Source organism: Aquarana catesbeiana, linkage group LG03, assembly GCF_042186555.1.
Source record: "Aquarana catesbeiana isolate 2022-GZ linkage group LG03, ASM4218655v1, whole genome shotgun sequence".
In the NCBI taxonomy this organism is placed as follows: domain Eukaryota; kingdom Metazoa; phylum Chordata; class Amphibia; order Anura; family Ranidae; genus Aquarana; species Aquarana catesbeiana.
In genome coordinates this window covers 516,105,414-516,120,197 of record NC_133326.1, presented here as the reverse complement: position 1 = coordinate 516,120,197, position 14,784 = coordinate 516,105,414, and the positions used below count along the sequence as shown (strand labels likewise).

At 41.9% G+C, this 14,784-nt stretch overlaps 1 protein-coding gene across 1 annotated transcript in view; it reads left to right on the top strand.

Moving 5' to 3' along the window:
* The window catches only part of ADAM19 (ADAM metallopeptidase domain 19), a 123,657-nt gene that overhangs the window by 90,281 nt on the left and 18,592 nt on the right, over positions 1-14,784 (top strand). Inside the window, exons 8-14 of the mRNA XM_073621174.1 lie at positions 2,659-2,730; positions 7,516-7,682; positions 8,624-8,708; positions 10,036-10,175; positions 12,803-12,980; positions 13,421-13,510; positions 13,668-13,863. Coding sequence (XP_073477275.1) covers positions 2,659-2,730; positions 7,516-7,682; positions 8,624-8,708; positions 10,036-10,175; positions 12,803-12,980; positions 13,421-13,510; positions 13,668-13,863 — 928 coding nt within the window. The remainder of the gene's footprint in view (positions 1-2,658; positions 2,731-7,515; positions 7,683-8,623; positions 8,709-10,035; positions 10,176-12,802; positions 12,981-13,420; positions 13,511-13,667; positions 13,864-14,784) is intronic.

Genomic DNA, 14,784 nt, shown 5'->3' with positions numbered 1-14,784 from the left:
GAAGAATCCCCCCCCCCCCCCGCAAGCAGTACACTCCCCCACTTTCCCCTGAGCAAAAATACCCACCAAAAAAAATCCACCATTAATCCAGCAAGCCTAATTCCTTCCAAACAAAATTGTAAAAATTCCCCTCTCCCGAAATCCCCCTCCAGCACATGTCTTTGTTTCTCCCCCAACATAAATGCAAATTCTCTCCCCCCAGATCCCCCCTTCCAGCACAAATCTTTGTCTCCCCATCTTCTCCAAAACCTCACTCCCATCACAAATCTTGATCCCCTCAAATCCCCCCTTTCAGCACAAATTCTCTCTTCTCCCCTGTGCCACGCACATCATCTCCCAAATCCCCCCAAATTGCCAGTCCAAGCACAAATCATCTTCCTTGCAGCAGTACTCTGTTACCCTGCTCCCCAGGTCATTATGTCCAGCAGTACAATTACACCCCCCCCAAACATACAGACCTCAGACACAGCGCTGCAGATGTCGGAGGGATGTTTTTCCTCCCAGGTTCCCCCTCGCCATGGAGGAGCCCAGGCTCAGCTTCCGTAGCTCTAAAGTCTATTGTTGTGTCAGGCAGCCTGCAGGGATAGATTCTGGCTGCTGAAGTGGCAGACAATAGCGGTATCAGGGACCCTGGGCACCCAACAGAAGAAATGGAGAACATGCTCTGGGTGCCCAGTACTAGCGAGGCCACTGTTTAGCACTATTTTTTCCAGATTGGCAGCAGGCCTGAGAACCAGGAAAACACACAGTCACACATTTATACTGTTTTCGGCTGCAAGGTAGGGATCGACCGATCATCAGTGCGACCGATTATCGGCAGCCAATATTCACTTTTTCAGAAGTATCGGTATCGGTCAAAAAATTGACCGATATTACCAATATTGCTTCAAGGGGTTTTGCTTTATTGTAATAACAACCGATGCGGCTCAGCAGCCGCTCGGCTGTTATTACAAGCAGCGAGAGGGGATGCCCCTCCTGCCGCACACCCCGGCTCTTCCATCCCACCAGGAGGCCCGAGCAACCAGCAGGCATGTCCACCGGCTGGCCGAAGACACAAACAAAGCCGATGCTTTGTTCGGGTCTTGAATCTAGTAACCCAGAAGCGATGTCATGGCATCACTTCCCGGATTACTGGGATCTTAAAGGCGCCAGTTTTAAAAAATAAAGTATTTAAAAACTCCGATCTTGACGTTTTGAATACTTTCAAGTGCAGAGGAGGGCTTTGGGGTCTTATAGACCCCCGATCTCTCCATAAAGAGTACCTGTCAATGCCTATTACTGTCACAAGGGATGTTTACATTCCTTGTGACAGCAATAACAGTGAAAGAAAACCCAAAAAATGTAAAAGGACAGTGTATTTTTTTTTTTTAAATGTACAAAATATTGGCAAATAATATCAGCTATCGGCAGGAGAGGTGGCCGAAATATCGGTATCGTATCACACGATATCGGTCGATCCCTACTGCAAGGTTGATGTTCTCAATGCAAAGGGCATTTTACATTTGGACCTATAAAGTTGTATTGCAGTCACGAGGGATAAAGCAACAAATTTTGCTTTAATGTGTCGCCACAGAGCAGCACATATTCACCTTGTCTTGACTTCCCCACTATTCTGTTTAGTCATACTTTAAAAGCCTGTGTAAGCGCCAAGTCATTGTAGTTGGTGCTTACACAAGGCTGAGGACTGTATTCCCACCTGGGCTGGGCTAATCACCAGCATTGTCACATGAGAGAAAGGGAAGTGAGGGACATGCTCCTCCTTGCTGCATGATCTTTCTGGTACAATGATTTTTTAATGAACTATAAAAGAGAGAACAGTCGTAAAAATTCCCACTCAGGGAATATGAACAACACACAGAAAATATGTGCCATAGAGTATAGACTTTTATCCAACAATGAAAGAAAAAAGGAAGAGGGGGGAGCAGAGTGACAAGAGGAAGGATAGAAAGAGAAGAAAGGAGGAGAAAAGCAAGGAAAGGAAGGAAAATTCCCCCAAGCTGGGAGGTGAAGAATGTTAATTAGAGAGGCCTAGGCTGGTCAGGTGCAAGGTTGGAAGAGCGTAAGACTACCACGGTGCTAGTTTGGCGTGGAAGAGAATGAACAGGAGTCTGAAGACCCTTGATCAAAATCCCACGAGGTGGAGACAGGACCACCAAATATGGATTTTGTCTCCTCGCTGACCACAGCCCTGGAAGCATCTCACACTGCATTACATAATCTGTAAATCGAAAGGAGCTTGTACAAACAAACATGTAACATGTGTGGTCAGTTTAAGACAGAACAAGTCTTGACTGAAATCCCTAGAGAGATATTGGCCATTAATGTAGTAAATAATCTGAGCCTTAAGAATGATTAGTGAATGTGATGGCTAAACTAATCTGCTCTTTGTTAAAAGTACTCCAAAGTGTCAGTTCTCCATTCTGGCCTCTGACCAACAAGAAGCTTACAAACAATCTAAGTAAATTAACATAATGCAGAAATGAAGCAGACGGTGTGTAAATATGTCCACATGGGTGTCAGTGATCCTGGGAAGAAAGCCAGGGGTGTATTGGTTTCTAGGCCATTTAGTGGGATCAATAGTATGTTGCATGTTTCCCGGAGCTGACAGCTATATATTTGAAGTGGAGCTCATTTATTGATTTATTCTCATTTTCTTAGTTTCAGAAACATGACTCAGACTTGGAGCAGACCCAGAGGAAGATGCTGGAAGTTACCAATTATATAGATAAGGTATGAGTTCTAAGAAATACCATGCTTTCTAACCTGGTTGTTAAAACACAGTACTAGTACTTAGTATGTAAGGCCTCATACATGGGCATCAGAATAGGTTGCTTGACATATGTGCTCTGGTGGGCATAACAAAAAAAATTAGTTGGGTCAAAGAAAGTTTGGAACCATCATCCTGTTTTGATGGTGTGTGGGGGGTTTGGGTACCTCTGACACCTGGTGGCTGTGGAATGGATCAGAAGCTTTCAGTGCCAATGGACTGGCATTGCCACATTTCATTATGGGACTGGTAGCTTTGGGCACAGAGACTTCAAATGCCAGATAAAGTACAGTGCCTTGAAAAAGTATTCATACCCCTTGACATTTTCCACATTTTGTTATTTTACAACCAAAAACGTAAATGTGTTTTATTGGGATTGTATGTGATAGACCAACACAAAGTGGCACATAATTGTGAAGTGGAAGGAAAATGATAAATGGTTTTCAATTTTTTTTTTACAAATAAATGCATTTGTATTCGGCCCCTCTGAGTCAATAATTTTAGAACCACCTTTCTCTGTGGAGTCTGTGGAGTCTGCAAGTCTTTTAGGGGATGTCTACCAGCTTTGCACATCTAAAGAGTGACATTTTTGCCCATTCTTTTTTGCAAAATAGCACAAGCTCTGTCAGATTGGATGGAGAGTGTCTGTGAACAGCAATTTTCAAGTCTTGCCACAGATTCTCAATTGGATTTAGGTCTGGACTTTGACTGGGCCAGTCTAACACATGAATATGCTTCAATCTAAACCATTCCATTGTAGCTCTGGCTGTATGTTTAGGGCTGTTGTCCTGCTGGAAGGTGAACCTCTGCCCCAGTCTCAAGTATTTTGCAGACTCTATCAGGTTTTCTTCTAAGATTGCCCTGTATTTGGTTCCATCCATCTTCCCATCAACTCTGACCAGCTTCCCTGTCCCTGCTGAAGAAAACCATCCATGTTTCATGGTGGGGATGGTGTGTTCAGGGTGATGTGCATTATTAGTTTTCCACCACACATAGCATTTTGCTTTTAGGCCAAAAAGTTTAACTTTGGTCTTATCTGACCAGAGCACCTTCTTCTACATGTTTTGCTGTGTCCCCCACATGGCTTCTAGCAAACAGATTTGTGGAGCGCACGACTAATAGTTGTCCTGTAGACAGATTCTCCCACCTGAGCTGTGGATCTCTGCAGCTCCTCCAGAGTTATCATGGGCCTCTTGGCTGCTTCTCTGATTAAAGCTTTCCTTGCCCGGCCTGTCAGTTTAGGTGGATGGCCATGTCTTGGTAGGTTTGCAGTTGTGCCATACTCTTTCCATTTTTGAATGATGGATTGAACAGTGCTCCGTGAGATGTTTAAAGCTTAGGATATTTTTTTATAACCTAATCCTGCTTTAAACTTCTTAACAACTTTATCCCTGACCTGTCTGGTGTGTTCCTTGGCCTTCGTGATGCTGTTTGTTCACTAAGATTCTCTAACAAATCTCTGAGGGCTTCACAGAACAGCTGCATTTATACTGAGCTTAAAGGACACACAGATGGACTCTACTAACTAGGTGACTTCTGAAGGCAGTTGGTTCCACTAGATTTTAGTTAGGGGTATCAAAGTAAAGGGGCTAAATACAAATGCACGCAACAGTTTTCTGATATTTATTTGTAAAAAAATTTGAAAACCATTTATCATTTTCCTTTCACTTCACAATTATGTGCCACTTTGTGTTGGTCTATCACATAAAACCCCTATAAAATACATTTACGTCTTTGGTTGTAACATGACAAAATGTGGAAAATTTCAAGGGGTATTAATACTTTTTCAAGGCACTGTAAGTATGCTGTGGCAGGCTTTAGTTTAGAGTTGGGGATTAGGTTAAGTTTGTTTCCTGTGAAAGGACACAGGAATAAATATATGTGTATATATACTGTGTTATATACAGTAAGTACCTGTAATAAATAAATACGCCTTCAATGTTCCAACACTACAGTCTGCATCCTTCTCCACCTCTAACCACAATCATTACCGAGGCAGCTGTCATTGACATGCCCCTGGGGATGCATCCTCAAAAAGCTAAATGCTGAAGAGAATATCTCTATGTGAACACCATTCTCTGCAACGGAACAGCCCCTCACCAGAAGAAAAAAAAATGGAAGAGGACCCTGCTTGTTATGTACTGTAGATACATAAAGTAGGTATGGATAAAGAAACTTTAACTTTTAAATAATGGTGGAGTGGAATTAGGGAAGGCTATGAAGGTGGTAGGGAGGTGGAAACATGGCGATGGAGTTAATCCCCTCACTAAATAATTTTTGCAAACTGGTATGCATAACAGAAAAACAATCAATACATTTCATCTCTAGAATTGCTGGTGGTTATACAAGATCCGACCTGTGATCTTTTATTATTTTACATATGTGAGTGGAAAGCTGTGACAGACCTTCTGAGAGATTGCTTCTCCATAAAGAATGTTATAGGCAGAGTGGGTGACATATAACAATTTAAAAGGACACCATAAAACAGTGCATAAAGCTTTAAAGTGGATCTGTTATTTACATATAACAGGTTGCGCAATCTATGTCTTTACATGTGACACAGCTACAATACATGTGTTATCCCAGCTGTATATTCCAACTGTGTAGTGCTATCATCAATAAATATATATATCTCACAAAAGTGAGTACACCCCTCACATTTTTGTAAATATTTTATTATATCTTTTCACGTGACAACACCAAAGAAATGACACTTTGCTACAATGTAAAGTAGTGAGTGTATAGCTTGTATAACAGTGTAAATTTTCTGTCTCCTCAAAATAACTCAACACACAGCCATTAATGTCTAAACTGCTGGCAACAAAAGTACACCCCTAAGTGAAAATGTCCAAATTGGGCCCAAAGTGTCAATATTTTGTGTGGCCACTATTATTTTCCAGCACTGCCTTAACCCTCTTGGGCATGGAGGTCACTAGAGCTTCACAGGTTGCCACTGGAGTCCTCTTTCACTCCTTCATGACGACATCACGGAGCTGGTGAATGTTAGAAACCTTGCGCTCCTCCACCTTCAGTTTGAGGATGCCCTACAGATGCTCAATAGGGTTTAGGTCTGGAGACATGCTTGGCCAGTCCATCACCTTTACCCTCAGCTTCTTTAGCAAGGCAGTGGTCGTCTTGGAGGTGTTTGGGGTCACCACCATAACAGTGCCCACCCCCATAGCAGAGTCCTCCACCACCCTTCACATCACCCCCCCCCCCCCCAAATCCCTGCAATCTGAGCATAACGCACTCCTGATTCCTGCATTCTGAGCATAACGCACTCCTGAACCCTACATTCTGAGCATAACGCACTCCTGAACCCTGCATTGTAACGCAAAGTGTAACGCAAACCCTTCACTCTCTTGCAATACTTTTTTTTTTCTGTGTCCACTGCGTTTGCGATCTACATTTGGGGTTACCAATGTATCATCACCCACAGTAGATCACAAAGGCAATGCATTTTGAACACAGTACAGGAAACACACATAGAACATGCCTTTCTGGCATCGCATTCTGGTGTGAACCAGCCCTAACAACAGGACACTGTTGGGTATTGTGGGGGGCGGTCCTTAAATGTTTTATTGTATACTATATGTGTTATTGAAATAATAAAAAGAATTAAAAAAAAAAAAAAGTTAAAAGCATCAGATCAGCGAAAGATGAATACTGATAGGCTTATATGGGATAGTGCTAGTTCCCTTACTTTTTAGCATTTACATGTTTCCACTTGGCCAACTGCTTAGATCATGTGGACTCAATTATCACTTTTATGCTGATAACACACAGATATACATCCACACTAAACCGCATTCTACTTTGGCTGCTTCTAACTGTATTTGTGATATGTATTTGGTATTTTGTGATATATCTTGTGGGATGGCCCCCAATTTTCTTCAACTGAACTTTGACAAGACCGAGGTCATGCTTATTGGCATCCCTATAGAGAGGCCAGTATGGGTAGCCTATCTATAAATGGCTCTGTACTTGAGCTTCAGTCTAAACTGAAAAATCTAGGGGTGATCTTGATGCTAGTTTAACCTTTGATCCACATGTACAAAATGTTGTCAGAACATCTTTTTTCCACTTGAGAAACATTGCTTGGCTACATCCTATGCTATCATACACTGTAGCTGAAATGCTGATCCATTCATTTGTGTTCTCCCGACTCAGCTACTGCAATGCTATACTTGCTGCTGTACCTAAATCCACTAATAATCCACTACAATATATACAAAATCCTGCAGCCAGAATCCCGACGAGGTCTGGTACAAGTGATCATATCACCCCTATCCTGGAGTCTTTGCACTGGCTACCCGTCAGGTTTTCGCCTAAACTTTTAGATCCTCTTGCTCACCTATAAAACTTTCCATTGCTTGGTACCCCATTATCTTTCTGAACTCTTATCAACTTACCCCGACTGTCATAACCCGCTCCTCTAATTCTGGTCTTCTGTGTGTCCCCCCTACTCACCTACACTCGATGGGAGACAAGCCTTCTCCTGCTATGCCCCAAAACTCTGGAATTCACTTCCAAAGAATATCAGAGAGTCATCTTCTCTAAACTCATTCAAATAAAATCTAAAAACATTTTTTCTTTAGACAAGCTTTCACGTAATTGTCCCTTTTTTCCTCTGTTTTACCCTGTGTATTTCTTGTGTTTTTCTCTTTTCTTTGTAAAGCAGTTTGAGAAGCTACCGTTACAGGCACTATACAAAATAAAGTTTTTTTTTTTATTTATTGTCTGTTCAGTTTTACAGAGCACTAAAGATTCGAATTGCATTGGTTGGGTTGGAGATCTGGACTGCTGGAGATAAATGCAATGTTACAGAAAACCCATATATGACCTTACGTGCCTTCCTGTCCTACAGAAGAAAGATCCTACAGCAGACGCCACACGACAATGCACAGCTTATAACGTGAGATCATTATGACATTACTGTGACACTATGGTCTTAGTCCTAATGCATCCTCAGAATTTTAAGTTCAACAAGTGAAAATAATGTCTGTAATGTCAACAGTACACTCCAAGCAAACCGCTAAGTACACAAATGAAATACATATATGGGAGCTGTTTTATTTGCCAGAAAATTTGTATCTCTGTCCATCCAGCTCTGCCACAAAACACAGCCCTTCCTAACAGGGCAGGAGACCTGATTTGTATCTGCTGTAGTTCACTAATGCTTACAGATCCTCTACCCATCCATAGCTTGTGACTGGACAGTGAAATGAGAAGCAGTAGACTGAAGAGCTCACCTCTTTCACTCTACTGTCCCCTACTATTAGCATGCGCCTTGCATTGCAATACAACTGATTGGCTCATTGTGCTGCTTCTCCTTCCCCCCCAGTCTGAGCTCTGCATACAGTGGATTGCAAGAGGCTCATAGCAAGCCAAATTCAGGTACTTACGATGCTTGTGATATTTAAATACAATTGGGGAAGTATTAAATAATACAAAACACAATAATGTGAGTCTAATAAATCTACTTGAATACATTAAGTATCACTAGCCTTTTCTATATGCTGGAGCACTGACAGTTAATAATAACTTCTAATTAAATAATACTCTTCTGAATATTATTTAACAGATTATTTATTTGATCTCATTGTGCTTAAATCCCTAGCTAAGTCTACTGACCTTTTTAACATAGGACCATTAAATTAATCTGTGTTAGGAAATATAATAAAAGGTCTCTTACTATAAAGGACACCCTGTCATATGGACTCAGCTAGTATGCAACATATTTATTTTTCCCATTCTACACTGCTTTACTTGGTATTATTATTATTTGCATAGGCCTTGTTATGTTATTGCATACATTGGAATACTGTTAACTGTATTTATCTTTTGTTTCTGCAGAGGGCGATCTTTTCACGGTACAACCATTGGGCTGGCCCCACTTCAGGCGATGTGCTCTTCCTATCAGTCTGGAGGTGTAAATATGGTAAGAGAAAGCAAATCTGATTTTATTTTTGTAAATCAGTATGAAAATAGCAGCTGCAGCGCACAGTCAGTTTGCTAGAGGCTGCTTCAAGAAAACTTCCAGATTAGATAAAAGTAGAAGTACCCCTCCCCAGCCTTAATTTGTGTAGCCAAATTTTTCTTTCAGTAATGTACTTGTAAAACAATAGACTACTTTATAAGCACTGAACAGGGCTCAACAAAGCCCAGGCGCCAGGTCGCCATGGTGACTAGAAATTGCGTCCTGGCGCCTGGGATTTTGTCAGCCCATTCACTGCTGGCACCAGACATTTCTGCATTTCTGGGTAGGGGGCTGCGGTCTCACTGGATCCCTTACATGCCGATCACCGGTTCCCAGCCAATGATTCATTGCCGGTACCCGCCGATCGTCTGAGCGAGTGACAGGGGAGAGATCTGTGTTGTAAACAACACAGATCTCTCTACTGACAGCGTGGAATTGATGGTTTTTGTTTCTTTGCTCTGCAGGGACACATAAACCAGCACAACCCTTAGAAAAACAGTACACAGTGCAGTTACATTACACTTCCTAGGCACATAGTTAACCCTTTGATTGCCCCAAATGTTAACCCCTTCCTACCCAGTGTCAGTACAGTGACAGTGCATTTTATTAGCACTGATCACTATATTTGTATCACTAGTGATGTCAGTGTCAGAATGCCTGCTGTACAGCCCACTATAAGTGGCTGTTTGCCACTGTTACTAGTATACGCTTTTATTTTATTTTTTTATTCCAGTATACTGTATATACTGTCATTTATAGACACTATAATTTTCACATGAACCAATTAATGTACACTTATTGGAATTTTTCTTTACAAAAGAATACATTTTGGCCTAATTTCTGAAGAGATTTTATTTTTTTTATTTGTTATGGGATATGTTTTATAGCAAAAAGTATGAAGCAAAATATTGTTTTTTTTTTTGCAAAACTTTTGGTCAGTGATCAGTGCTAATCTTTCATTTATTGCGCAAAAAAACAAAACAAAAAAAAAACGCAGTGGTTATAAAATACCACCAAAAGAAAGCTCAATGAAAAGTAGCCCACCGCCGTATAGCAAAAAAACTTTGTTAAAAAAAATGGCTCCTAACTTTTTTTTAGCTAGCTCCAATGTATATTTGTCAAGCCCTGGCACCGAATATGATATGGCTGATTTTTTTTTTTTTTTTACAAAATATCATTAGTATGTGCTGTTTTTGTTTCATTAAGTGCCGTATGTATTGGTAGATTATTATTTTTTGTTTCAAACACTGTATCACCAAATCAATGTAACCTTTATTTACTCTTATAGGATCATTCGGACAATGCTATTGGAGTTGCAGCTACAATGGCCCATGAAATGGGACACAATTTTGGCATGAACCACGATGCTGCAGGCTGTTGTACAGCCAAACCTGAAGATGGAGGCTGCATCATGGCAGCTGCTACTGGGTGAGTCAACATTTCTTATATAGTACAGTGACTTCTGCTAGTTATATATTATTACCACAACCTTCACCAAGCCTGAGGCTAGGAATAAACAGGGCAACTTCATGCCAACACAACAGCTCAATATGATGCTAAGGTAACAGTCAGGGTTGGTTATGATTACTACTTTTTTCAGAAGCAATTGTTATCATATATGCTATATCGGGGCTCAAAATTTCAAGTCCTGAGCTACTAGCCAGGCCTTAAGGGTTACTCGCCACCAGTTACCCTACCCTGCCCCACCCCTAATTCCACCCCCAAACACACCCTCCTAAATTATCTCATGAAATGACATCTAAATGTTTTATGCAGAATTAAGTTACAAAAATAAATATAAACAACAACTTTATCAGTGCCCATCAGTGCAGCCTCACCAGTGCCCATCAGTGCAGCCTCACCAGTGCCCATCAGTGCAGCCTCACCAGTGCCCATCAGTGCAGCCTTACCTGTGCCCATCAATGCAGCCTCACCTGTGCCCATCATTGCAGCTTCGCCTGTGCCCATTATTGCAGCGTGACCAGTGCCCATCATTGCAGCGTGACCTGGGCCCATCATTGCAGCGTGACCTTTGCCCATCATTGCAGCGTAACCTGTGCAGAGGAAGAGAGCGGGCAGCCGGATCACAGAATGGGGATTGCCCCGCCTCCTGATCCAGAGCCTGTGACAGACAGAACGCTGGTCCAATGCTGGGATGTTTTTTCTCTGTCACAGGCGTCGGGTCAGGTGGCGGGACTGTGTGTGACCGCGAGCAGACGGCAATTCAAATGTAAGTTGTTACAGCGGGCAATCCCAAGTCTGTGATCCAGCCAGCTCACCTCTTTCCCCCGGGGGCGATCGCTGGGAGAACAGCTCCCATTTAACACCGCCTGCTGGCGGTGCTCGCCCCCCCTGCTCAGAGGCAGCCCACAGTCACTAGAAACCATTTTCCACTCGCAAAATGCAAGTGGAAAATTTGAGGGCTGTACTATATAACCAAAAGTATTGGTATTAATTACAGCGGAGATTGCAAGCCTTTCATCCACATAAGTGCCTGACCTCACAAATGGTCAAACATTCCCATAGACACACTTCTAAAACTTATGCACAGGCTTTCCCAGAAGAGTTGAAGTTGTTATAGCTGCAAAGGGTTGGCCAATGCAATATTGAACCATACAGACTAATGCCCCGTACACACGGTCGGACATTGATCGGACATTCCGACAACAAAATCCTAGGATTTTTTCTGACGAATGTTGGCTTAAACTTGTCTTGCATACACACGGTCACACAAAGTTGTCGGAAAATCCGATCATTTTGAACGCGGTGACGTAAAACACGTACGTCGGGACTATAAACGGGGCAGTAGCCAATAGCTTTCATCTATTTATTTATAATGAGCATGCGTGGCACTTTGTGCATCGGATTTGTGTACACACGATCGGAAATTCCGACAACGGATTTTGTTGTCGGAAAATTTTATAGCCTGCTCTCAAACTTTGTGGGTCGGAAAATCCGATGGAAAATGTGTGATGGAGCCTACACACGGTCGGAATTTCCGACAACAAGGTCCTATCACACATTTTCCGTCGGAAAATCCGACCGTGTGTACGAGGCATAAGACTGGGATGCCATTAAATTCATGTGCGTGTAAAGGCAGGCGTCCCCAGTAATATAGTGTTGGACCATGTGACATTGTACATGGTGAACCGTGTGATTTGGCCTGACCATGCAAATATCTCCATGCAACCTAATCCTCTTAATGGGTAGAGGGAAAGAAGGTATTAAGAGTATGTTTGCTTCTGCAGGCAAATCACAAGATAAACAGCAACAGTACTTAGTATGCACAGACAAAGGGCAAATGTCTCTCTGTCCATTTTCCTGAGGACATCTTCTGGTCTTTGGCTATAACCTAATAATATCTTACCTAAATTGGTGTAACGGACACTTTGTGTGCTGTCTGCCACCTAGCTACACTGTGGCAGCTAATCATGTAAATCTCAGACATAAAAATAAACAAAGCATATCCCCCTATAGTATGTACATTTAAAAAACATTGTGACAGGGAAGGGACCTCCAGCTAATTAACAGCCTCAGCTCAGTTCCTGTATGCTGTGAGAAGGGGAGGGGGGTATCCCTCCCTCCCTTCCCCTCCCCTCCCCTCCAATCAGCTCTCAGAGCCCTCCTCACTGAGCTCTGCAGAGTGTAATTTTTATCTCTCCACACCTTGTTTTGTGAACTCTCACACAAGCTTTTTAAATTTGGGACTTTGAATGGATGTAGAGAAGAGAAGACTACAAATAGACAGGTACCTCCTATGTAGGAGGATTGGTATCACCTGAGGCCAGCCACTTCACTGGGTATATGTAAGGGTTTAAAACCACTTTAAGGTCCAGTTGTATACTTTTTTTTTTTTTTTTAATATGCTGTATTGACTTCTACAACCCCTGGCATACTCCGCTCAAGGCACTCAAAAGGTTGTGTAACACCTATTGGGTACTGTGCTGTAAGAGTCAATACTCTTAATTTGGCTAAAAAAAAAGAAATAAAAAAACAGTAAAGGGATTTATGAATGCATAAAATTACAATTTCGTTGACTGTTTTTGTGTTTGCAGGCACCCTTTCCCCAAAGTGTTCAATGAGTGTAATAAGCGAGAGTTGGAACGCTTTCTGCGCTCTGGAGGGGGAATGTGCCTCAGCAATACCCCAGACACAAAGGCCCTTTATGGAGGAGCACGTTGTGGGAATGGCTTCTTGGAAGAGGGGGAGCAATGTGACTGTGGGGATGTAGAGGTATGATACACTATCTATGTATTAATGCAATAATTGGCGCTCCCTTTCTTGTAGAATGCTTGTACTAGCATACAAAGTCATGTAGTTTAAAGGGGATGTACTGTATAGTGTATTTTTAGTGACTATATGTTTTGGGTTTTATTGCAGTGTTTACCTCAAAGTTAATGCTCTGCAACATTTACTAGGAGGTAGTTTTTTGTTTTTTGTTTTTGTTTTTTAGAGGAGATGCAAATTCCCTTTTGCCAATAAATCCTTTTCCTGGATCCTGGTGATTTTTAATCTTTTGAGTACATCCTGAATCTATTATTCCTGGCATGCCAGAATTAAGCTTTACTAAAACTATCCAATAGTTCCTCTTTAGACCTTTTTATCATTACATTTTTATCACTTGGATTCTTCAGTTTCCTCTAACTCTATTTCCCACACTTTCTGTCCTCCAGCAATGTGACAATCCATGCTGCAATGCTACAACCTGTACCCTGCTGCCCGGGGCAGTGTGTGCCCATGGGACCTGCTGTCATCAGTGCAGAGTAAGATATCTCTACTTTGTTATTCATGCTAAGGAGAAAAATTGTGTCCAGCTGACACATACAACTATCCGCTATTGTACGATGAGTCCATAAATAATATGGTCTAATGCAAGCCACATGTGTACATTAATTTCCTTGGTGTCACATTCCTGATTAGCTCAGGCCACCTGGGTTCCCGTGTCGGAAGACTTCCAGAGCATGTGACCTGCCAGAGTTTTGTACCGGACATTCTCCTGTGTGTCCGTCCAACTCCTTCCAGCTGGATGGAACGTCCTGCCAAGACGGAGACGCTTTCTGCTACAATGGGAGGTGCCTGACCCACCAACAACAGTGCCGACAGCTCTGGGGAACCGGTGAGCCAAGCTAGAGAAACCTAGCCCTTTGTTACATGTAAATCCCTAAGATACAGACAAATTTATCAGCATACATACAGTATACATCACTTTTTTTTATACTTTTGTATATTTCTACTGTTTACTGGATGAGTTAAATCCTGGCATATGAAGCTATAACAGTAAGAAAGGACATGTGCATATAACTTAGATCCTCAGATTAGGAGTTTTGCATGGAGTGATGGGGATGCTAGTCCGATCACAAGACATACAAATGACCACTAGAGCAAGTATTAAAGAGGAAGTAAACTCCTTTGCTGCTTTTTATTTAGTCCATTATAATAAGTAATTATCAAACTATAGCCACTGTAATCCAGCCCAAATCGCATATTACTTACTGTTTAAAGAAACTTTAAAAAACTTGTTTCCAGGGGTTAGGCAGCGCCATCTTAAGTATTGTTTTCTGAGTCCACAGTAGAGTGTATTTCCGCCCTTACATTGAGCAGTTCCTGTACTGTTAACCAAGCCTCCTTCTCAATCCAACGTTTCTATGGCAACCCTGTTTCACTGCTCATAGCTGACTTGTTTCATTTCATAGTATTTACTTGTGCCTATTTTCTAGTGTTTGCCTGTGTCAGTCTTATCAGCTTCAGCTGATAAGGCTGCAGTAATCCTGTCCAGTGCCCAAGTATACACTGCATGTGATGTCACATGGTCACATGGGGTGTAGTATGAAGATCTGAGTGATTATGCAGTCTCCTGGGATTTCAGAGTTGTGCTGTAGGAAAATCTGATAATAGACAGATAAGTACACAGAGTGTGCCGTAAATCAGGCAAGATCTGGGCATGCTCAGTGAAGTCATTCTAAAGAACAAAAAGGATTACAACAATACTAAGCAAGTAAGGAGATATCTACAAGCAGTGTTCATTAGGGTTTTTATG